The 25,292-nt window shown below is 37.1% G+C and overlaps 1 protein-coding gene across 12 annotated transcripts in view; it reads left to right on the top strand.

Annotated features, from left to right (window-relative positions):
- ERCC6L2 (ERCC excision repair 6 like 2) overlaps nucleotides 1–25,292 on the top strand; it is a 76,421-nt gene that overhangs the window by 6,045 nt on the left and 45,084 nt on the right. For 8 of the 12 annotated variants that reach the window (XR_007505152.1, XR_007505153.1, XM_049796241.1 and 5 more), the window contains exons 3-11: nucleotides 1,639–1,758; nucleotides 3,216–3,409; nucleotides 5,594–5,755; nucleotides 6,972–7,179; nucleotides 8,608–8,748; nucleotides 11,434–11,547; nucleotides 13,066–13,185; nucleotides 19,365–19,436; nucleotides 20,618–20,763. Coding sequence is in view for 9 of the 12 variants with exons in the window: in XM_049796241.1 (XP_049652198.1) it covers nucleotides 1,639–1,758; nucleotides 3,216–3,409; nucleotides 5,594–5,755; nucleotides 6,972–7,179; nucleotides 8,608–8,748; nucleotides 11,434–11,547; nucleotides 13,066–13,185; nucleotides 19,365–19,436; nucleotides 20,618–20,763 (1,277 nt within the window). In the remaining 3 variants the exon portion in view is untranslated. The other 4 variants (XM_049796246.1, XM_049796240.1, XM_049796239.1 and 1 more) reach the window with 4 other exon arrangements.

Raw genomic sequence — 25,292 nt, 5'->3', positions numbered from 1 at the left:
AGAAGAAATATTAGTTAAAATTCATCAAGGAACTGATTTAGTCTTATAGAAAACTTGTTTTATGCTTGTCAGTTGGCTGAACCTTATTGTTTCTAAATTACAGGATGATTTATGAGATAAAGACTTTCCTAGTAAACTTTTGGATTTTAATGTTCTTTGTAATTCTGAACTGATTTTTGCTTAAGTTGGCCTGACTGTACGGCTCTTTCATTTCAAACTGAAATTGAGGTGGAGGCAAGTAGAATAATGTTGTTTCTTAATGTGATTGCAGTAAGTTAGTTTCCTGTCAAGGCCTTTTGGTGGCTTCCTGCTTTATCTGCAAGAACCAAAGGTTTCTCATAAGAGTTGCCCTTTTACAGCCTTTGCTATTGTTACAAATTTGTGATGCATTATTCTTCCAGAGATGGAGGATCTGGAAGGCACATGGAGATTTTATGTTCGGTTGAATTTTATTCTGATTCTCAAAAGGTTTTAAAAAAAAATTAAAGCCAAACAATGTGCAAACTTGCAGTTCCTCTTAGCGTCAGTTTATATGAAATCTTATGCTTAAAAGTGTTTGATTTTCTTCTGCATACCTCTTTCCCACTCTGTGGCCCCATATGTGATGTGTTTCCTCTCTCTTCTGCTTGTCTACCTTTACTCTTCTCAGGTATTTTTCCTGCACTTCTGCACTCCTGCTGGCTCTTTCCTCACCATCATTAGGGGGAGAAAGCTCTGGAAATTTCCTCTTTTTCAGAAATAAACAGCTGACAGCTTTACCTCTGCCCTGCTATGAGCAGATGTGCAGCAGCTGCAAAAGGAAGTGTCTGGAGCTGGTTGCTCTGAGTAAAAGGGGCCTGTTTTCAAAAGAAGGGCACCTCTCTGATGATGCACCTCCTTGCTGCTGCTTAGCCCCATGGATACCATTTAGCCCAAGTGGGTTTTATGGATTTGCATGTTCTGGCCAGGTATCTCTGTGCCTTCTTCCTGGTTTGGATTACCACGGGAGCAGCTTGGAGTAGCCTATGCTGGGATGTTTGTCCTTGCTGTGGTATATTATAATAAGTGTCGTCTCATAGTCAGCGAAATCACCTTGACTTGTTTGAGGCAGATGACAGAATATAGCCCCAACACAACAGAAGGAACTGCTTTTGAAGCTAGCAACAGGAATTGGAAGGAATGGGGCATACAGAAAACAACATATTAGTGAAAATAGAACCTCTAGTTTAAAGTTCTTCTTCCGTAGTTGCAGAAGTAGCATTGGGAGTATAGTTAGCAAGTATCTCTTCCTTCTGTTTTCTCACTAAGATTCAAGTGTCCTTCTGAAAATGGAGAATTGCAAGTCATGCCTCATCTCTAGTTTTTCCTGGCTCATTCATAGTCTCTTTTGTATTTTTGGGACTTTTCCACTTGAGAGGATGAAAGAGTAAAATAGCACAGTTAATTCCTCTTATCATGAATTCAGGAATCTCCAAGGGAAGGGCTTCCCATTTTAGAAACTGAGATAGATTTGAAACAAACAAAACCCCAATCCCCTCCCCAAACCACCTTACTGAATCCTGTCCAGGATTTTGTCCTAAATGTTTATTTTCAATGGAACTCACTCAATTTCTGTTTGCATTTTGTACATAATCACTGAGAATTGTTTTCTTTCTCAAGGTAATTTCATTTCTGGCTGCAGTGTTGCACAAAAAGGGAACACGTGAGGATATTGAAAATAATATGCCAGAATTTTTGCGGAGGACAATGAAAAAAGAATCAAAGTGTAACCCCAAGAAGGTACAGCTTTTAGTGATACAAGCTTAAGGATTTTGGTAAAAGGCAATACTTGGATATTTTTTGTTTGTTTGTTTGCTTCAGGACTTTATGTATATTCATTTTTAAAATTCAGCTACTTAGGTAGATTAGGAGTTCATGGCCTCCCTAGTAATGTTAGGGAAGCCTTCAGTTTTCCAGACTGTCATAATACATTATCTAGCTGTTATTGTCTGATCTGTTAATGCTGTTGGTCTGCACTAGCACAAAACATTTGGAAATACCTGAATGAGATTAGTGGCTAGAGTACTTTGAAAAGCTTGTGTCGGTGAGTAGAAAATTATAGTTTCGTGGTATTGTGTTATTTAAATAATTAAGGCAAATGCATATGTTTGGAAAATTTATTGCTAATATTCTTGTGACCTCACATATTTTCTTGAAAGACTGTGTATAATGTCAGAAGTAAGTCTGACTGACAATCTAGGTAATCAAATACAGCTACAGCAAATAAAGGTGCATGTAAAAGTTCTGTGTGAATGAGAGAAATCTGAAGTTCATTTCATTTTTACCTATCACAGGACCCATGCAATTTATATTTTCCATTGCTACTTTTATTTTATTGGAATAATTGGAATATTTGACAGGCAGAATGATTCATATGACTATAGCTCTGTGAATAATGGATACAGGTTCCTTGGGAAATACAGAGAGGAAGAGGTGAAGGGATAGCACTTTGTATGAAAAAAACAGGAATGCTTCTGACTGGGAATAAGAGAAGAAGAATTTCACTTAGTGGACAATCAAGTATTGGAACAGGTCACAGAGAGAGGTTGTAGACCGCCCTTATCCTTGGGAGGTTTGGAAGACCTGAATTGGGAAAGCCCTAAATGACCTGGTCTGAATTCAGTGTTGCCCCTGTGTTGACCAGAAAGTTGGACTAGAAACTTCCTGAGGTCCCTTCCCACCTCACTGATTTTAGTATTCTATGATATTAAATGAGTTGTATGAGCTGTCTTAAAGTTCTAAACCCTTTTCATGCCTTTCTGTTTTGAAGTTGTATGATGATGAGTCTTGTGAATTGGTGGAAGCTGCTTACCCTCTTCATTCTTTTGTTTTCTCCATCTGTAAAGCATTTTATGGTGTACAGATACAGATGCTACAACAAAGAAAAGTGATAGTATCTTATGTCTTATTGCAGTTGTTAGAGTATAATTTGAGTAAGTAGCACTACTTTGGTAATTTTTTTTTTAGTGATACAGTATTTTTCTTCTGTACTATTTACATACTCTGAGTAAAATGATTACTTTTGAATTTATGTTGGCTGTTCAAGTATTTCCTATATTATGCTTTGAAGTGACAGAATTAAAGAGTTCAGACTGCTCTAGGCAGTAAAATAAATCTCAACATTTTGATTTTTCCTTATTGAGAAAGTCCTGTGTTATAGTTTTTCCAGTAATACTGTAACATCTATTTGTTTTCAGACTTTCCTCATAGTGGCCCCTCTTTCAGTGCTGTACAACTGGAAGGATGAGTTGGACACATGGGGGTACTTCAAGGTCTCTGTCCTACATGGCAGTAAAAAAGATGATGACTTGAGTCGTATCAAGCAAGGGAAATGTGAAGTTGCCCTTACAACGTTTGAGATGCTTCGCCTGTATTTGGATGAATTTAACAGGTAATTATTTTAATGTCTTTCTCTACATGCAGAATTTTAACTGTATAATTTTGCACTGGTATTTACAAGTACTTATTCTTTCTGTGCAATGTATTTACTGCTAAATCCAATGACTCATTGGGCTGAAGAGGAGAAACCTATTTAACTATCTTTGGGGAGTTTACCCTCTACTATCTTTGTAGTGGGATGCTTTGGAGAAGTAAGCATTTGAATAGTTTTCATAAAGCTAGTCTTTGCTGTTAATCCATTCATGAAATGTTCTCTAAAAGGTGCAGGAATTGCCTGTCTGAAAACCAGTGGTAGCTAAAAGATATGCAGAAGTTATTTCTATCTTTTAGTACAGTGTAAGAAGAAGAAAAATCTGGAATTTTTAGCAAAGGTATTTGCTAAAAAGGTATTTAGCAATCAAAAGGTATTTTCCTTGTTATTTGCACTTTTCACCAGCTTGATGAAATTCTTGAGTCCTAAAAACTCTGAGATATAAGACGTGTGTGTATATGTAGTTTTAAATACACTGAGGGACTTAGCAGAATCGAGGTTTTTCTGACAGCAGATTGTATTAGAAATCTTGCTTTATTTGCTCCATAGCTGTCAGCATTTTCAAACTGGAGAGCTTTGCCTTTTGTTTTGCAATGTTCAGGAGTACTTGGCCTCTCATCTGATCCTAGTGGTCCTCTTTCCTTATGTTATCTTGGAAGTAGGGTACAAGTTGTGTGAATAGCCAGTAGTAGCAGCCTGCCCTTAGTAGCTGGTGTTGTCAGTGAATCTGCAGATCTTGTCATTTTATGTGTTGGGAAAGCTCCAGGCTCCAGAGTGGTGATGGCTGTCCAGACCACCAGGACAAAACAGTCAGATCTCCATCTGTCTCTGTGCTCAGGTCTGAAAAAGAACTAACTCCTGCTGTTGTCTTTCTTGAGGAACTCTTCAATTTTGGTCATTGAATAGGCAGTGGTCAGGAAATAGGTGGGTGTGCAGAACAGATCTGATATGTGACTGACTGCTTGCAAATACATTGCTTCAGCATACAGATTAACTAAACTGTTTCTGCACAACGTGTGACTGGATGGGCCTATAATGTTGACACTGGAAGAGGCTATGTGTCTTGCTTAGCTAGAATGATGGATTGGCAGCCAAAACTGGTCTTAATTATCACTAATAAGAATACATAGGCTCAGTTATGCATGTAAATCAGCATAATGAGAGATTAAGTTGAAGGAGCTAGCATGTGTTCATCTGTTAGGCTCCTTTCAGAAACTCCCAATTTTTTAGCAGATTTTAGGAATGTAAGGGACTCGGATATGAATGAATGTATTTAGCAGGCATCAAAAATGCCACAAGATCAGCCTTCAGATTAGTGAACTAAATGCAGCCTGCTCAGGAGGGAGGTTTCCCTCTAAACATGTCTGTTTCAGCTTTTTGCTGCTTGAAGTATCATCAAAGTACATATGACTGTGTTCTGAAATACTCATTCATATATATATAGTTTAGCAATCTTATAAAGCTAATACATCTCTTCCTGGGGACTTGATGACTTAAACAGTATACAGGTCATTCTACCTCCAAGTTTTATGCTTGAACTTAGCTGCAAAGTACCTTTCAGTCCCTGCTTCTAGATATGTTCCTCCTAGTCACAGAATCACAAAATATTAAAACTTCCCTGCCATATTGGTATCATATAGATATTAAAGAAGTTTAGTGATGCATTCATGTAGGAAACCACACAGATTGAAATTATTTCAGTCTACTTATAGTTATACTGGAAAGATTTTGTTGAGAAAATGAAGCATACCTGTGTTAAGCATGTTTCAGTAGTTTAGCTTCGGAGATTTATTTAATTTTTCTAAATCTTATGTATGAGTGGAATTAGTGCTGCTGCGATTTAATGGATTGATTGCTCCAGAGATTGAAGCTGCATTCTTCACAGAAAGCAGTTCGTACGGTTATCAGTAGTTTATTTATTTGACTGTGTAGTTTAGCCATTATATTTAACTATGGCAATTGAATTTACTAAACAGAATATGAAGAAACTGAGTAGTATAATACAATGTAAAACAGAAAAATAAAAAAGTAACAGAGTCTTATAATAATCACAGCTACTTGTGTGTCTGATTTCACTTTTAATGTGTATGTGGGATGAGGGAATAAGTAGTTTCAGTTAATAAAATATTTCTTGTTGATCTGCAGTATAGCATGGTCTGCTGTGATAGTGGATGAAGCACATAGAATCAAGAATCCAAAGGCTCAAATAACTCAAACCATGAAGTCATTAAAATGCAGTGTTCGCATAGGTCTTACTGGAACCATTCTTCAAAACAATATGAAGGAACTTTGGTGTGTTATGGACTGGTAAATAAAATATCTTTTTTTATGGTCAAGCACCTCTATGTTAACCATGCAGTGGGACTGGGATAGAGCTGCTGGGATAGAGTCAAACAACAACAAACCACAGCCCTCCCCCTAAAAAAACGCAACATTTTGTGAGAATGTAAGTATGTTTTTCCAATACATCTATGGACATAAGCTCCTGGTATGAATTTTACAGTTATTTAATACATTTGGACCTCCTCTTATATAGCTTCTTTGGGGAATTTGAGAAACAGTTAAAATTACTTTCTTCCCCCCCTCCTTGTTTACCTTCCTTTTCTAAGGACACTGTTTTTTTCTTCTTCTGTCCTCCCTCCACACAGTAGATGGACAGTTATTACACAACTTTGAACAACATTGTGCCTTTGCTCTGTCCAATATGTGCAGGTCATTCTGACTGACTTGGAAGATGAAAGTAATAATATTTTGCTGTTTTTCAAAATGCACAAGTGTGCATATTTGCAAAGCAACATTCTTGTCCAGGAAAATTTTTAATGGACAGGGAGGGGTGGAAGTAACCCTAGATATAAATCTAAACATAGAAGACTTGCTGGAGGAGGAACAAAAGCAAACATACCTTAGATACAAGGGATATGCATGTTGAATTGAAATACCAGGAAAGAAGTACTTTAACAGTAAGCTTAGTGTTGCATCTGGTCCATTTGAACTGTGCTGATGTTGTTAATAGATTGTTCCAATATGTAGTGCTGCTAATGATTACTAAATTCTTTTTGCTATTGAGTTTCTTAAGATTTTATTTAGTAAATTGTGATATCTGGATAACATGATTTTAACAAAAACAGTAAAAATTGAAAACATGACTGCTTAGCTTCCAGTTAGGCCCCTGAACAGTAGCAGCCTTGTGGTTTAAAGGTTCTGTATATTTGTGACTTCTGTTAGTCTGCTGAGCTTTCTTTTTTCTGGAGATGGCAACCCTTTTCCTAAGGGGAATCTCTTAATATTTGAGGGTCACAGAAAGTAAATGACAAAATGGTGTGTCTGGAAGTAGTGTGTGTTTCTATTTATATACATAATTTTTATTAATTTCTCTAGTGATTGTTAATTGAAGATCTCCTTCTGTTAGCCAGAAGCAATTTATGGTGTGCTTTTAATCCATGGAAAAGGATAGACTGCCTTGGAGCAAAGAAAATGGTGTTATTTCTTCACACACCGACCAGCCCCCTTTGTTTTTTAATAGGGCCGTACCAGGACTTTTGGGTAGCAGAGTACATTTCAAGAAGAAATTTTCTGATCCAGTGGAGCATGGCCAGAGGCACACTGCAACTAAAAGAGAGCTAGCAACAGGTCGTAAGGCCATGATGAAGCTAGCAAGAAAAATGTCTGGCTGGTTTCTGAGACGTACAAAAGCGCTTATCAGTGATCAGTTGCCAAAAAAGGAAGACAGAGTAAGAGTGCCTGCACATTTCAAATACAGTGCTAATGAATATATCTATTCTTTTTTGTTCTCGTTGTATTTTCTCTCTTTCATCATGCCTGTAGTAGTTTATGGTTTTCTTTTGGACTTAAAAACTTAAGAAGATCCAGAGCCTTGGAAAAAATGCACAAGCAGTAGTGTGCTTTGTTCACATAATTACTATGATTGCATGTTGAAATGGAGTTAATCAAGCATGAAAATGCTCAGCTAGACTTCTGACTAGTGATTTACACATGTATTTTATGTGGACTTTTGTACTTATCCATGCAAACCCAATGCAATGTATGCAGATCTCTTGAAAGTCTATGTAGGACTGCTGAATTTGCAGCTTGACACTTTATGCATGGAACAGTATGCTTTTATTTTTTAACTCCTTCATTTTAGGTCACTAAATAAAAGTAAACCCCCAAACCTAAAGCTGATTGTTGATAGGTCTGTAATCCTGGCCATCCAGTGCTAATGTAAACATTATATGAAGTGATAATACTTTATGACTATAGGTAAGCGTTCTGATAAATTCTCGTTACATATATTGTGCTTTCTTCCCAAGTAGGCAAACATGTAAGTTTGCAGCTGGTTTTGTTTTCAAAACTTGGTATTGTTCTTCATTCTCAGTGTATAATAATGTTATCTAAACTGTCTTTGGAAGGAAAGATTAACACAAACGTCAGTCAATAGCTTTTCTAAATCTAGCAGGTTTTATTCTTTTCATTCTCTTGTTAATGTGAGTATATGTTCAAGTTACTGCTGTATTATTATAGCTCAGCATGGTGCTGCTGCTGTGTGGGTGGCCTAGGTTGAGGAATGATCTTGGGATTTCTGTCTCCTGCTGTTTAAGACTAAAGATGTCATGGAGATGCCACCCATGGTCGCTAAGAAGAGGGATAAGAGTTTTGGCCATAGCACTGTGTAGATCCTTGCCTTCCTGTTGCTTACTGTGTTTGTCCTGCCTTTGGTAGTGCCCTACAACAGCTAGTGCCTAAAAAGAGGAAAGAAAGCATAAATTAAGCAGCTGGCAAAGCAGAGGGGAATCTGTAATTACAATTATCCATTTATTTCTCTCGTTTTTTCCCTCTTCTTCCTATACCCCCAGAAAAGCCAGATCGAAAGGTTTATAGAAATCTAACGGCAAATTCTTGTAGCTTGATGTTAATATTTTTTGTAGAATTTTGCGAGGCAATAAAATAAGTATACATACATTTTGGCTAAAATTTCATTCTATTTTGGTGTCAAGATCCACATTTTTTCATTGGGTGTTTCCTGTAACCATTTAGGCAAATACACTCTTGTTTTCTACTTTTATTTTTGATGTTCCCTCATTTGTGTTATTTGATGCAGTGCTGTTTGGCTTTTCATTGTATACTGCACATAGTTGTGTTTTTTGGGTTCTCTTTGACAGATGGTGTACTGTTCACTGACTGAGTTCCAGAAAGCAGTGTACCAGGCTGTGCTACAGACAGAGGATGTAAACTTAGTACTAAGAGCAGGAGAGCCTTGTAGCTGCAACAGCGGCCGTAAAAGGAAGAACTGTTGTTACAAAGTAAGAACTTGCACTGTTTGGATTGTAGAATGTAGCCTTTCTGGTTTTCTCAAGAGACTCTGCCAATGAAGAGCTGATTGAAATGTCTGCATGGTCATAGGCCATCTGTTTGGGAGATCCTGACTGGAAACTGGACAGGTGGCTGCGTCGCAAGTGTGATTAAATTAGGTTCTTTGGGATTACAGCAAAGCTGCTTCGCATGCCCTGAGCAAGTGGTTGTTATTTATGCAGTAGATTCTGGATGTGTTGTATTAGTGAGTGCACCTGTGATATAGTTTATGTTGGCAAGGGTATTGCATTGGGATGTTCAGTATGTCAGGCGCTCTGCTCCCATGCGTCTCAGGTGGTCCATGCAGAAGCTGCAAATCCTGGCATCCTGGACCCAGCAGGTCATGTGGGCTTTGCTTGTGTTATAACTGCAGTTGGATTGTGCCTTTCTGCGGCACTAAACATGCACTTTGCTTTGCTTCATTGAAGGGAGAACAGTAGCCATCGAGCACAAGCAGAACTTTTGTTCACTAGTAAAAGCTTTGCAGATTGCTTCTATCTTCTCTGGACTTCTTTAACACTCGATTAGTCTAGCTTTGTATTTGTTTCACCCACATCATTCAGTAGGCTCAAAGGAAGTACGTCTTCTATTAAACTTTTAGAAGCATATGTGTCATACTTGCTTCTCCCTATTTTCGTTCTATCCTGTTTTGATTCTTGTGTAGTGGTTTGGGTTTTTTCTCCAAATGATGTAGCTTGTTCAGTCTTCTGCATCTTTCTTTAAAAACAATCCCCCTCTCAGCCTGTTTAATATTCCATGGATACTAGCATGAGTTCTCTGCAGGCTTCTGTTTCTTGTGATGTTTTGTACAAAAAGTAAAATGCTGTTTTACTTGATTCACAAAGGGCAGTAGACAGGCCTGCAGATGCTTAAGTGCTCTTATGGACTGTCTTATTTCAAAGTTAACCGTGAAATTTAGTAACTTGAGAAGGGAAACGGAAATGAATATTGGTCGAATCAGCCAACCATAACCAGAAAAATAGCTGATGCCGTTGCTGCTGCTGCATTGTAGAACTTTTGAAGTTGTTTGACATACGTTACTTGAGATGTTTATAAAGCTTTACTATTCTCTACAGCAAAAATGTATAAAGTTAACTGCAAAAATGTATAAAGTTAACTGTTGTAGGATAAGAAGTCATTCAAACGGTTCTTGATGTGATTTACATTTAAATCACTGGCAAGTGCTCCAGCCGCACCGCACAAGTCACAGAAAGCAAAGGCAGGGACTGGGAGAATGAAGAACTACCCACCCTAGGAGAAGATGAGGTTCGAAACCATCTAAGAAACTCAAAAGTGCACAAGTCCATGGGACCTGATAAGATGCATCCCTGGGTCCTGAGGGAGCTGGCAGATGAAGTGGCTAAGCCACTGTCCTTCATAGCTGAGAAGTTCTGGCAGTCTGCAGAAGCTCCACCAACTGGAAAGGAGGAAACATAACACCTATTTTTAAAAAGGGGGAAAAAAGGAAGACCTGGGGGACTGCAGGCCAGTCCTCACCTCTGTGCCACGCAAGATCATGGAGTGGATCCTTCTGGAAACTATGCTAAGGCACATGGAAACCAAGGAGGAGATTGGTGACAGCCAGCATGGCTTCACTAAGGGCAAATTTGGTGGCCTTCTATGACGGGCTTACAGCGTTGGTGGATAAAGGAAGAGCAACTGACGTCATCTACGTGGACTTGTGCAAAGCATTTGCTGCTGTCCCGCACGACATCCTTGTCTCTAAATTGGTGATACGTGGCTTTGATGGATGGAGCACTCGGTGAATAAGGAATTGGCTAGATGGTCACACTCAGAGTTATGGTCAATGGCTGCTTGTCCCGGTGGAGACCAGTGATGAGTGGCGTTCCTCAGGGGTCAGTATTGGGACCGGCTCTGTTTAACATCTTTGTCAGCAACATGGACAGTGGGGTTGTGCGCATCCTCAGCAAGTTTGCCAACGACACCAAGCTGTGTGGTGCAGTTGACGTGCTGGAGGGAAGGGATGCCATCCAGACGGACCTTGACAGTCTTGAAAGATGGGCCCATGCAAACATCATGAAGTTCAACAAGGCCAAACACAAGATCCTGCACGTGCGTTGGGCCAATCCCAAGTATATAAATACAGGCTGAGTGATAAGTGGATTGAGAGCAGCCCTGTGGAGAAGGACTTGGGGGTGTTGGTCGACAAGAAGCTCAGCATGACCCGGCAATGTGTGTTTGCAGCCCAGAAAGCCAATTGCATCCTGGGCTGCATCAAAAGAAGCATAACCAGCAGGTCAAGGTTACCCAAAGCCTACCCAAACCACTCTGTGATGATTTTGAAGTTACTGTCTTTCTGTCTGCTCAGGAATTCTTGGTTATCTTAGCAATTTCTGTAGATATCGTGGTATCTGAAATATTTAGTAAGCTATGAACATAGTTGTTGGTTCTTTTTTTCTTTTTGAGAAGATGTTTTCTATTAATAGGATCACAAAGCTGAGGAAAAAAAACCATGCTGCATTTTTGTTAAAAATACAGTATGCATCTCTTTGGGATCGGTTATAGTACTACTTAGAATTGCTAATGCATTAAACCTTGTAAGAATAGCATTTTTTACATTATTTTTTATTTTCAGGAATATTTGTTTGCATAAACATTCTTTCTTTTTTTTGTAGGCAAATGCTTATGGTGAAACAATTAAGTCACTGTGCTTCAGTTACCTGACAATCCTACAGAAAGTTGCAAATCATGCTGCACTGCTGCAGACAGACAACACTAGCAAGCAGCAGGTTAGTTTTAGAAGTATCTAAAAAATGGACTTATGGAAAATGTGATGAAAACTCTTGAATGAAAATTGCTTCTGGCCTCATTTTTAAGTCTTAACTAACTGAAATTAAGATATCTTGCAAAATTTGTTTTCCATTCAGTAATTCAGACTGCAGCCCTTATAGATTGAGATGTTACACAACAGTAAGTTCATTTAGTTGATGCATATCTGAAAATAAGGGCTATAGAAACATTGGCGAACTTTAGGAGGGAGAGTAATTTTTAGTGATTTCTAGGAGTGCCATTTCTGTTCCATTTATGACAAGTGCCTAGTAGGAGGAATTATCTTTGTGCAAAGAAATAAATAATAGGCAATTAGAATGTGTGGGAGTTTTTTTCTCTAGTACTTTATATTCAGAGTTGAGCTTCTTTAATGAATGAGAAACATGTTGGCATTATCTACTAATACAAGAGAACAGTATCAGCTTATCTTATTACTGTGGCAAGTAACAAGACCCACAAACAGCAGAGTTTTTAAAAGTGCCTGTGTGTGAACCTTAAGATCCGAGGATGAGCAAAGGGATTTAGGGGTGTTACCACTACCTCTCAGAAGTCACAAAGGAATGGAAATGAGAAAAGCCTAGCTAATTTTGGCAAGTTTGTTCCATTAAAGCAGTTTTGCTTTTTAGGTAATGTTACTATTAGTGTCCAGGGCCTTACATGCACTATATACCCAAATGTTTTCAGTGGGTTTCTTTGTATATTGTATATGTACTTTTTATTATAGCAACATTGGAGAGTTTAAATAGCTATGGAAATAACAATATATAAGTATTTTGAGACTTACTGTCTTTTACAGCATACATAATTATTAACCTCTCCAAAATCTAGTGAAGACTCTGATATTTTGTACTATTTCTTACCTGTAATACTAAAGTCCATCACATGTGTTATTCTTAGGTGAGAGATTAGATATTTTCTTTTTCTCTGGAAAAGTAGGCTTGAAGTGTGTGGGTTCAGAGCTACCCAAATTCTAGCAGTGGAGCTTTACATGGCTTTTGAACAGTTTAAATGCATTTCCCTTAATGTTTTTGGTCATATTGGTGGGACAATATGTAATTCCCGTATTAGCTTATCATGCCAGAGGGTCAAGAGAAATACTGGTACACAACTGTTGGGTAATGCAAACCTCAACCCAAGAGAGTTCTTGATACTGACACTTCTGGCCAGTCCTATTTCAGTCTCTGCCCTAGAGAACAAATTTTGGGCATCTCTAGTAACTAGAATCCACAGTTTCAGATTAAGATCCTCTTTTTCTTTTCTTTTTCTTCTTTCTTTTTTTAATTAAGCAAACCAAAACACCCAGGAGATGTTTTATCCAGAACTTCTGTAGTGAACTGAATAAAACCATGTAACTCTTTCTGCTTGAGTTACTTCAGCAGATCACTTGTTTCAACCTGTTTAACTCCTTGTATGGCTTAGTGGTATCCAATGTAGCTCTAATTTTTAATGCCTATTCAAACTTTCTGCTTTTCTTCCAGGAAGCACATATCAAACGGGTGTGCAGCCAGGTATTTTCCAGTTTTCCAGATTTTGTGCAGTTAAGCAAAGATGCAGCCTTTGAAACAATTTCAGATCCAAAGTACAGTGGAAAAATGAAGGTAACCCTGCACTTTAGAAGAAAAATATGTTATTAGTAGTAGATCTGCTGCTGTAGTATGTGGATATAAGAAAATGTACACCTAATAGTTGTGGTTTTTTAATCATTCTGTTTATGGTGGTGGTACCACAGCAGGTGTCTCCTGTCATGGATAGGGTGCCTATGAGCAAAGACTGGATAAGAATAATCTGTGATGCAAAGATATCTTAAGATGTTAGCTTCACATATTCAGTGATAGGCACGGAAATGGCCCTTACAGTCAAGGGGGTTGGGGTCATAGTATTATGACAGGTAGTTCCATGAACCATCAACTTGGTGGCAGTCGGAAATATTTGGGAAAGTAAAAGAGAGGAAACCAGAATCAATATGGACTTAATGATTTGTGCACACCTTCAGTATTGTGGGTAGTTCCAGTCCCTTCTCTCAAAAAGCATATGTTAGATGTTGAAGAGCTCAGAGGAGGGCCACAAAGGTGATCAGTACTGTGGGACAAAAGAAGCCAAGTAGGCTGGGACTCTCCAGCCTGGAAAAAATGTCTTAGGATGGATTTGAGAGGGACCTACACAATCATGAGTAGCATGGACCTGGTGAAGATGTACTGAGTGCTTACTGTTTTTTCTAACCCTTTGGATATCAAAGGAAGCTAATAGGAGCCACACTAAGATGAACAAAATAAACATGTTAAGTGTAAACCTGTAAAACTCCTTACATCAGAAACTGTGCCTTTCTCTGATTTTGGAGGGGAACAGGATGAATAGCTGAAAAAGATGTGTAATGTAGCTCATGCAAAAGAAAACCATACTAGTTTAGGAGAGTTCCTGTGCTGAGAGTAACTGAAGGGTGAGAAGCTATGCAGAATGGAGTGTACTATATTTTTGCTCTTTATAAACCTGGATATTCACAGTTGCTGGTTGGGACTGGCAGGGAGGCAGAGGCAGGGCTGTGTTTTTTTAACAGAAATGATTGTTATCACTTTATTGATCTGTTATTATGAAAGCAACATCTTTCTTTTCTGTTATTACCTACATGTGAGAGGCCTGCTTATTAGCTTTGTTATATATACTTAATTATCTCATGAAAGTCAACTTTATTGTTAAATTAGCTACCAGCAAATATTTAATACATACCTGTAAAAACGAAGTCCACAATATTTAGTGGTGCTTATGAAGCTCTTCTTTTACTGGTTAAAACTAGTTTTCCTTTCTCTAGAAATTTGTCTCTTGGGGCTATTGCATACTTCACTCCAGCACCGCCTTAAAACATTTTCATTATGTGTTTTCTGAGACAGTAGTGAACAACACAGGCAAGCAAAAATGCCTTAGTTAAGAGAGAGGTTCCAAAATTATGTGCCTTTAAAGCCTGCTCCTTACAGAACTGTCTATTGGGAGGAATCTGTTGCAAACTGTGGCCATAAGTCTGAGTTGCTTCTGGGACTACATAGACTGCAGTGTCTTCTCAGGGGTGCAGCTGGCTGTGGCTGTGTGGGTTGGGTGTAACCTTGGCTGGTAGCAGTAAGGCTCTTCTCATGCTTCTGTGCAGTGGCCTTGGGTAGTAAGGAAGAAGGTTCTGCTATTGCAGTGCCAGACTAAGAGCATAACTGAGGTGGCGAGAGAGCAGAGGCTGTGATCATCTTAAGTATACTGAGCTTGTGCTGATGGCTTGACACTGATGAGATGTCAGCCAGGTTGAATGTTTACTTTTGATGTTGAGGAGGTTCACACAGTTAGAAAGATCAGTCTCTGAGCTACCAGTAGATAAGTGCCAGGCCAATTTACATTTCTGGATAATTTGCACAAACATAAGTAGAAAGAGATGAGAAATATGTGATTAAAAATAGTGAGCTACTGGCATGATCATAACTCCTGTGTTTTTTTTGTTGTTAGTGAATCATCTAATGTTCATCTTCATTCTATCTCACTAGAAACTTTCCTGATATATTATGCTTTTTATTTAATTTTTGATCTTTTAGCTTGTTATCAGTCTATACTGATCAATATTCCTATATTTCAAGGTATTTTTTAATATAGGTTGTAGGTAATTTAAAAAACCCCACACAAAACCAAAGCAAGATGAAGAAATCCACAAGTCCCCCCCCAAAAGAGAAAACCCAAACCCTAAATAAGCACATATTCCTGAGAAAAGCCTAGGTGTGGAGATTTTCCATTTTTTAAAAAAAGTGCAGAAATGGATTTTAAAATCCAATCTTGTGTTTTTGAAGTAATGGTTATATTGAAAAATATTTCTTCAGTATGTTTGGTAGATGAGAGGGTAAGTGCAATATAAATTTCTGTAGAAAACTAAGAAAGGAAATAAAAAAAAAATTGCTGTAAGTCTTTCACAGAACATTCTATTACTCTGACCTTTTTAAAAAGTCAGATCAGACACAACACTGCAGTAGTAGTAGGCAAAGGTACAAAGCAATATGGACCTTTCTTTCCTCCAACCAAAGAAATTCTGATCTTATGTTATTATGAGGGGTTCTGCTTGTTTGATTTGTTTTTTACCTTATGAATTGGAGAATAGAAGCATTTTCAAATGCTGCATTTTTGACAGCCCAGTAGACTTACAGAATATTTTTCCACTATTGATGACTTCTGGTTTTGTATATGTGATGCTTTGTTTTAGAAATCTACAGTATGTTTCAGTCCCTTGCAAACTGGACCCAATTTATCTAAGAATTATTGATAGAATTGCTTACATTGAGAGAAATTGGCCTGCTTTCTGTTTTGAGGGGAACTTGAATTTTGGGTCAGTTCATTAAATACATCTTAGTGTAAACAGAATATTCTGGATTGTGTAGTGACATCTCTGTGCCTAGAAGGAGGATTTTTATGTAGTGGGCCAAGTAGTCATCATTGAAAAATAAGGTGGTTTTTGAGTCCCATTAATTTTGTCTTCAGAATAATTGTGATGCAAAAAATCACTTCATATATGTCTGGTGTTGTGGTGGTTCGGTTGTTTTAGGGTTTTTTTTGTTTTTCTGCTGATTGCATTGGAGGTTTGCCCTGTGAGAAAATACTGTCTAACTTTTTGGTTTTCTATTCTGAATTTTTTTTTTTAAAAAAAGCTGTTTGGTATGATTTTGATTTTTATGCTCTGGAAGCAAAGTCATTCAGAAGGTATTTAAATATAGAAGGTCCTCTTACCATCAGAAAGTAATCAGAGGAGAGCCAACAGATACTAAAGCTTGAAAACTACTTTTTATATTTTTAACATGTTTGTTTGGAAGTAAATGAACAAATGATAGTAAAATGTTTTTCATAGCCATGTACCACTGTAGTCTTCACATTTTCTGTTCTATAAATAAATTCTAGGAGCTAATTGAAATACTTCTGTAACTTTCATCTGCTAGTATAGACTGAATAGGTATTATCTAATCCTTTAAATTACAGGCTACTCAGAAGTTTTGACACAGGTGATTATTCTTTTGTAGATGAGCATATTTGCAAAGGAAAAGTTTGTGGCATTTATTTGAATTTATTCAGGGTGCTGGGTTTTGTCTATGAAGTTTAAGAGCTAAGCAGTTTTAACTGTTTTGCAGAGCTGAAAAGGTTAACCTATCAACTTAAAGTATCTTCTGTTCTCTCACCAAGCAGAGATAAAAAACACAGGGAAACGTACTTTTTTTGTATTATGGAATATGTCTACACCACCAGTAAAACTAGAATTGCTTGAATGTAAGTGTGAGAGAATGGCATATTAGTGTTCAAGTCCTACCTTGTGCTGTGGCTGCAGTCATCTCTGTGTGTTTTGCAAGCTGTAGCATTTACAATGTACTACCTCAGGTCTTCTGTCTGAATTTAAGAATGTAACAAGAGCCTGGAAGAAACAGTCCCTGTAATCCAAATGTACACATACAAGCATTGATGGTACACCTATGACTCAATATGTTCTTGTTACAGTGGAAAATAGGTAATAATGCAGTAACGTGATCTAAGCTTCAGCTTTTTTTTGTGGAATTATCCCCTCATTTTCAATCATACTGCAGAACATACAGTTTTCAGAAGACTTGCTTACACTTTCTATTGCAAGGTGAATTTCATGCCTAGATTTTTAACTTGAAATAGTTGAATATTTGAGAATTGAAATGAAAGGAGTGTGCTGCCTTGTTTGGAAACCACCATTTTTCTATCATGAAGTAAGACAGTGTTGACCTGCAAAGTGCAAGGACAAATGATTCCATTGCTTTTGAAACACAAAGATTGCAGACTTTCCATACAGAAGTATTGGGGACTGCTTGGAAAAAAAGTCAAGATGAATGAGGGTAGTTTTAAAAACCTGCAGTAATTCTCATTACTACCTTGTCTGCTCAGAGAGACTCTATATGCTTTCTAATTGAAAAGGGCTATTAAATGTCTGGGTACTTGAAATAATTTTTTAATTATTTTTTTAAACTACACATGTAATATTTCCACAGACATCCATTTGTGCAGTTTTGGAATACTGTTCTTAATACACATCTCCTGGATTGATTTATTTATTTTTGCCTTGCATATTATTAGTTCAGTGGGAAAATGGAAGTCTATCAGAGCACCTTGCAAATAATAGTAATTTCTGCCATTAAACATAAACCTAACCCAGGCAGGCATGGTTTTGAAGGTTTAAAAACACCGTAGGGTAACTTAGGCATCTGTATACAAACAAGGTATTCTCAAATGTGAGAGGTAAATATTTCATCAGTCAGGCAACTCACAATGTGTAGTAAGGGGGAGATAGGCATTTGAATCCATGTGGACTCTTACAAAGTGCATGTAACTTTTGCTTGGGTATGAAGAAGTATTTCTTTTTCAGACCAACAGCTTTCAGGATAATACTCTGGTGCGCAAGCACAGAATTTATTTCTCTTTGGTGCAAAATCATTTGTTACTTTTCCCTGTTTGTCAGAGCTGTTCTTTACTCTAGAATATCTGAAATCTCAGTGGGCATGACACTGATCCATTTTATTTAAACAAACTGGGTGGATTTGTTTGTTTGTTCTCCGATAGGAAATTAATTATTTGACCTGTACTTTAATAATAAAAACAATAATACAGTAGTGAAACTCCTTCTACTTTAAAAGCATGTCACTGTTTTTCTTCTGTTTCTTTTTCTTAATGTGGCTAAATGAAATGCAAATATAAGTCATTTAGCTCTTGCTAAATTACCTGATGCGGATTTTTTCTCAGTAAAATAAATCCTGGTTTATATGTTCTTGTACAATGAAACCAGGCAAGGATTATCTTGTTTCTACTTTGTTTTCACTTATAACTGGCTGGCTAACATATACAAAAGGGCTTGTAAGTGATGTATAATTACTATTTTATATTCTAGACACTATCCAGAACTGTAAAATTAATATAAATATTCATCATTATTTGGTTATCAAAGATTTGTTAGGCTTTTACTGAAATCAGTGTTGATTAACTGTTTGTTTATCACTGAATAAATATAAATTTTAAAATGTTTATTGCCCATATATTGGGAGAAAGCAACAGACATGGTACAGAAAATTCCTTCTTCCTCTTTGTGTGTTGCTTCTGCGTGGTACTCTGGAGCTGCCATTGCCAGATGTGGACATGCTCCTGTTGAAAATAACAGTATCACTATTATACACAAGGGTCTGGATTATTTGCTTCCCCACCAGAAGAACATTGTGTGTGGGCGGATTATTGGCATTTCAGGGTCTGTGCAGAGGCTGGGAAGCTGGATCCTACTGTAAACAGAGCAACAGATGAGAGTGGGAGCGGGGAGGGGCATAGATCTCACTGATTATTTTAAGAAGACAAGCTCCAAGAAGTTCTGAACTCAGATGTAGTACAGAAAACTTAAAACAGACCTTCATGTTTTCAGGGCAGTTCTGTGCATTTGTTAAGTGCAAAAATTCACAAGGTGAGCTAGTGCATGAGATAAGTAATATTTTGTTGCCCTGACATAAATAGCTTCTGAATTTACCCATTAGTGATATGATTGCCTTTTTACAGCAGGATTTCCATGTAGATCACTGAAAAATGCATAGGTCCAGCATCTCCATTACCTTTGGCACATTCATTATGTTAGTAATGTTTTGTGTTATGCCTCTGTTTGGTTTTACAAACAATTAATTACAGTGTAGCCTGTTTAAAGGTTGAAAACACAAGTAAGTGTGTGTGAGATGACCTGTAGATAAAACCTCTTCATTTGTATTCTGTGGTTCATTTACAGGTCCTTCAGCAGCTTTTAAATCACTTCCAAAAAACCAAGGATAAAGTTCTTCTTTTCTCCTTTTCTACAAAGGTGAGCTCTGTATGATTTTTATCAATTAACTGCAGCAGTGAGTTCTGAATTGTAAAGCACTGAGATGACAGCTGTCAACCACATTTCCTTTCTCTCTGTACTATGGGAAATAATGATGAGGACAGTGTGCTGTACTCCAGAAGTATATTGAAACCTTATGTTATCTCTTGATAAAAATGGTGACAGCAAAACAAATGTAACACTCTGCCTTCCTTAGAGCTTTTTAAAATTCTTGTATTACTTCAGGTGTAGATAGCTCATACTGAGTTCAGCTGGTATGTCTTGAGTTAGAGCAGTGTCACAGCAAATTATGATGGAAGTACCATACTTTGTGTTAGCACTGAAAGTAGTTAAATTTCCTCTGTTCTGCTGGTTTTTGACCATCAGCAGTGATGAAACTTATACCCTGAGACTTGCTAAACTAGTTGGTTTGAACTTAAAACAGTGTTTAATTGGAGCTAGAGGTGTATGTGCATTTCACTTTTAAGGGACTTGCTCCTTGATTTTCTTGTTAGGGAATAATGTGTTTCCTGAAATGGTGCAATCTGTAGTATGGTTTTCTTTACTTAAATATTTGTAATGATAGGACTAAAAAGTGTTAAAAAACAGTGTGAATGACAGGTCAGAGTCTTAAATATTTAATAATTTTGTGGCTTTAAGGAAGTCTGCAAGTTTAATATTTAGATGCTGTAGTAAAATGCTCATGTCTCTTAGGCTGTCCTTCAGGGTGTTCAAGACCAGACCGACTGCTGGTTACTGTAGTCTTTCACTCCATCCCTCTGAACTCCAACTGTGCATAACAGTGTGTTTCTGTGCTGGCTCTGGTGCTCATTTACTGTATTTCAAGTAATGTAATTTGCTAAGATGGTAGGAAACTGTTAAAAGTTGTCTGCTAGCTTATTGGGTTGAACTGATTCAGCATCACTTAGAGAAGGGACAGGCAGCCAGGGTTGGAGGACTGAGTGAGACCACAGCAGATCAACATTAATCACCTTGAGTGCTGTAGAATCACAGCTAACGAGAGTCAAGGATGTTAATACCAAAATGGTGAAGATCTACTCTCATTTTCAATGCTTGGTCTATTGCAAATATATTTGGGAAACATGGCCTCTGTGATTATGTTTAATTAAAAAGATGATAGTAAGCACTTAATTTTTATTTTATTTTATTTTTCCACCCAGTTGCTAGATGTGCTGGAACAATACTGTATGGCAACTGGGCTAGATTACCGAAGACTTGATGGAAATACAAAATCAGAAGATAGGATCAGAATTGTAAGAGAGTTCAACAGCATTCAAGAAATTAACATATGTCTTGTATCTACAATGTAAGAAAATTTAACTTGTAGTCTGTTTCATTCTGCCTTTCTAGTGCTTAGTGAACAGGTTACTCTGCATTTTGATTGATGACCTTGTGAGGGATCACTTTTTTAAGGAAGTGAATTGTTCTCTTGTCTGTTAATAAACACAGACTCACTGCTGTGGTCTGAAGCTTCTTAAAATATCTGGAGAATTCCTCCCTTCCCCTTTCCTCTGCTTTATGAGGACTTCTAAGATCTGAAACAAATGGGTCTTCTGAATCCTAGTTTTAAATTTCCAGTTGCTGTAGGAGCAAGGAAACCGGTTTTAAACATTATTATTAAAACATTGTTGTTGTTGTTATTATTATTATTATTCTCATTATTATTATTATGTCATATCCACAAAAAGCTTTCCTTTTATTGTAGACAAACTCAATTTCTTGTACTGTACTAGTAGAATTAGCAAGTGAGTGTGAACTTGAAATGCTATATTGAACTGAAAAATTATCTCTTGGTGTTACTGTAATTTATTAACCATGTTAATTAGCATATGTCTATTTAAAATACTTCAAACAATCCTTGATTGTCTTTTAAAAATGTATCTACCTATTAGATCTGCTTAGCAATCTCTGATGGATAGTGAATTCTTTCGAAATAGAGCAATATGTTCAACTAAAATTAATGAAATTGAGGACTTTTTTTTTTTCTTTTTTCTTTATTTTTAATTCTGGCTACTCTGTGTTTCATCTTGAATGAAGTTTGTTACCAGGCAAGGGCAGAAAGGGAACAAAGAGAAGCTTTAATCTTCCTGCCCAGAGGAAAACTCCATGAAACTTGATGAAAGTCCTGTTCTTGCCTATACAGTCACTTTGTAATCACCATCAACTGTGGAATCTGGCCATCAGCTTCCCTAGGTCCCTAAGACCTTTGTGAGTCCCTGTTCCTTGTCTCTGAAGACAGCAGGGAATTACCGCATCCATAGCATAAGAAAAGACTCTCTAGTTTGTGCTTCTACCAGTCTAGTTGTGTGATCATAACCTTTTCAGTTCTTTTCCATTAACTTACATAGAAATACAAATGAAGGTCAGGTAAACAGAGATGGACTTTCTCCTCTGTTATGAAAGCTTGTGAATACAGAGACTGGTGAGCTTTCAGTGCTGGCTGGTGGTGCTTGAGATGCAAGTCTTGATTCTGTTGTTTTTAGTGTTTCTCATCTTACTGAGTGAATGGAAGGAACGAACAATGATGGAATTGCAGTAAATATAACTAGCATTTAATAAGCAAAACAGAAGGTACAATTATTTGTGTAGTTTATCACAGTTAACAAGAAGTGATCTTTTTTCTTGCTTGATATACACTAATGGAAGCAGCTTTAATTTGGTAATTGTTTGGAAATCAGAAAGTGATTTATTCTAGTTCTACTCTGCATCTTTCCTCTTACTCAGATTTCAGGCATTAGGACTTTACAGTATATTATGGTAAGTTGACAGAATTGGGTCATACTCTTCTGTCTGTACTTTCTTGCAAAGTTTTTGGCCAACTGTTCTGTGTAGTCAACTTGTATGTATTCTGAAAGTCCCATTGCTTGGAGAGCCAAATGTTGATTTTTGCTGAAAATACTTGCACAGTCTTCTGGCTACAGAAATACATTCTGCAAAGGATGAATTCCCTGCATAGTGATCTTGAATCTGCCATTATATTCCACTGGCACAGTTAACATACAACTTTAAACAGGAAGCTAAATCTATAAATTAGTGAGTTACAGTGCAGACAGTGGTGACGAATTCACTATTAAATTTACAGTGTTCCTGGTTTTATATTCCATTTTTTCTATACCAGCAAAATGCTGTTTCTGCCTGGAATTGCCTGTGTATCACCCATAAACATTTGGAAATCCTGATTTTAATTGGTTGGTGAGTTTTTTTGAGAAATGGGGCCTTAAACAATAAAATAAAAAATAAAAATCTGTCTATCTGTATAGCTTGACCTCAGGTTTTGCAGTTAATGTTGGTATCAAACACAGTCATATAGCTATCCATAATGCTTTTATAGATAGCTATGACTCTAATACAGCTATATGCTTAAATATATTTTATGGGTGTTGACAAAATATGATTGATTTCTTCAGAGCTTGTAAATTCCATCAAACCATTAGGTATATGTCATGAATTTCAGCCTTGAGCTCTATGGAAAAATAAGTATACATCTGTTGGAACTGCTAAGGCTCATTAAGTATAATCTGTTTCAGAATACTGCAGTCCTGTGCTGGTGTTGCTGGGAAAATATATGATTATTTGGAAGAAGAGAAGGGCATTTGGAGGCATGCTTAGAAACATTAAAATAATTGCTGGAGTTGCTGTAACTTGATAGAGGAATGTCAGAGCTTGCAACTCCATTGACACTGATTAGCCTGAAGAAGGGGAACTGTATATGTACAATAGTGAAGTCTACATAGTCCTGTTCCATCATAGTGTTCTGGAAGAAGTAAAAGCAGTGAGTATTCCTACCTTTAAAGCTGAATTGCTGTTTTCAGGTTTTCCATGCTAGTCTTTCTCTAGATTAATTCCTCTGGGATAATTATAAATTAAAATCTATTTCTGCATCTCTGTGTTTTTTTTTTAATGTAAGGAGAAGAGCTTGGATGATGAAGAGATGATGGTTACAGAAATTTTTAGACAGTTTTTTATTATGAAACATTACAGTATACACTTCCATTCTACCTGCAGCACTCTCAATTACTGGACTGCTGTCCGCTACTTTTACAGAGCTTTTTTTAACTCGAATTCACAGCTGTGTTGCAAATAATTTTTAATGAGCATGCAATCAAATTGAAAAGAACTCTCAGCTACGAGATATCACTCAAACAGAACTTACTAACTATAAAAAACTTACCTCAGTAAATAGAATTACATAGTCAAAGCTTTCATGGAAACTTTCCTAATGTGATACTGTTATGTAACTTCTGAACATGGAGGTATTAAGTTGTCAGTGGCAGGATAGAAAAACAAGCCATTTATTTAACACAGTGTGCAGTTTTAAGTAAGGTGATCTTTTGAAAACTGTTGTTTGTAACACAACTGCTATGAGACCTTTCATACAGGGATCTTCATTTGAGCCATATTATAGTAATTTGCATGGACCATCTTGCAGTAATGACTAGCAGCTAGTTGAAATGAGAGTTAAAATGGAAGATATTCTTTACAATGCGCAAACTAACTACTGCATTCATTCTGCCTATGAAGGATATAGGAGCCATTCTTTTTCTGTTTTGGAATATCTGAATTTTTGCGGCATACCTAAAAATATGGAAAGGTAAAATCTTTATAAAGCTAAGTATCCTGTTTAGTTAATCTTTATGGTCAATCTGTTTTACTTGCACTAAGGCTTTGCACTGAGGTTTAATTCATATTTCAGTTCCAAATATTGCAATTTTTTATGAGAAAGTATTTGGAAAAACATGTTGACTTAACGTTTCAGTCTGACTGCAGGGTTGATTTGGTAAGATGAGAGGCTGAATTCTGTCCTCACTAAAAAGAAATACACCAAAATTCTGAAATACAGTAAGGTATTCTGAAAAATACAAAGATTTTTATTCAGCATTTCAAACTTTGAGAACGCTCATCCTCCGGAAACCTCCATTAATATTGGCAGGTTCCCGCATCCTCTCCCTTTCCAGATTTAACTAACCGAACACCACACCACACCTGGAAGGAAGAGGCCACAACTGTATTTACATTGACAAGGATTCCATGAAGACCAAAAAGCAGTGGGGCTCCATAAGCTTTTGGTTTCTGTCTTCATTCATTCTTATACGTGGAAACTTTTCCCACGGAAAAGTTCTGGAAACCTTTCCCACTGCTTTAAACAAGTAGAATATAATGTAATCTGTTAAACTAGCTGCTTGGTAAATTAAATGGGATTGACTTTTGTTCTTATGGTACTTCATTCAGGAAAAAACCACACTTGAAATTAGTGCTTTCTATGTTAATGTGAAGAATTGTTTTAATAGTTAAGTTAATAATAGTATTTAGTGTGTACTTATTTAGGAACTTGCCTCTTTTTGTAGGAATGCTGGTTGAGCCAGTTGAAAAGAGTTTTCAGTATTTGCTTTTTTTGCAGCTGGATGAGAAGTGGTATATTCCTCATTTTTGTTCCTATCAAATCATTCAGCTATGCACATGCCAAACTCCAAGTAACTGAGCAGTTTTGTGGATTCAGCAGGGCATTAGTTAGGTACATCAGGTTAGCCATACGCTCAAATTCTTTACTGGCTTGCAGGCTTTACCTGAAAGCAGACTACAGCTGTTGAATGTTTTAAGATGATGTAACTGGTACTCGTGTGACTCCTAACCCTCACAGTAGACAATTTTCTTACAGCGACTTTTTTCCTTGGAATGACCGGTATGATTGTTGCTCATAGGCAGCTGTGTGGCCAACTTCATTTTTAACGGTTGACTTGCATACTGTACAAATGTACTTGTGACAGTTGTTAATTCTGATAGATATGACTTACCCTAGACTGTGACCATTTTAGTGGAAGCGGCATAGCATTATTG

The sequence above is a fragment of the Accipiter gentilis genome, chromosome Z (genome assembly GCF_929443795.1).
Source record: "Accipiter gentilis chromosome Z, bAccGen1.1, whole genome shotgun sequence".
Lineage (NCBI taxonomy): Eukaryota > Metazoa > Chordata > Aves > Accipitriformes > Accipitridae > Astur > Astur gentilis.
This window is presented reverse-complemented; position numbering and strand designations above follow the sequence as displayed.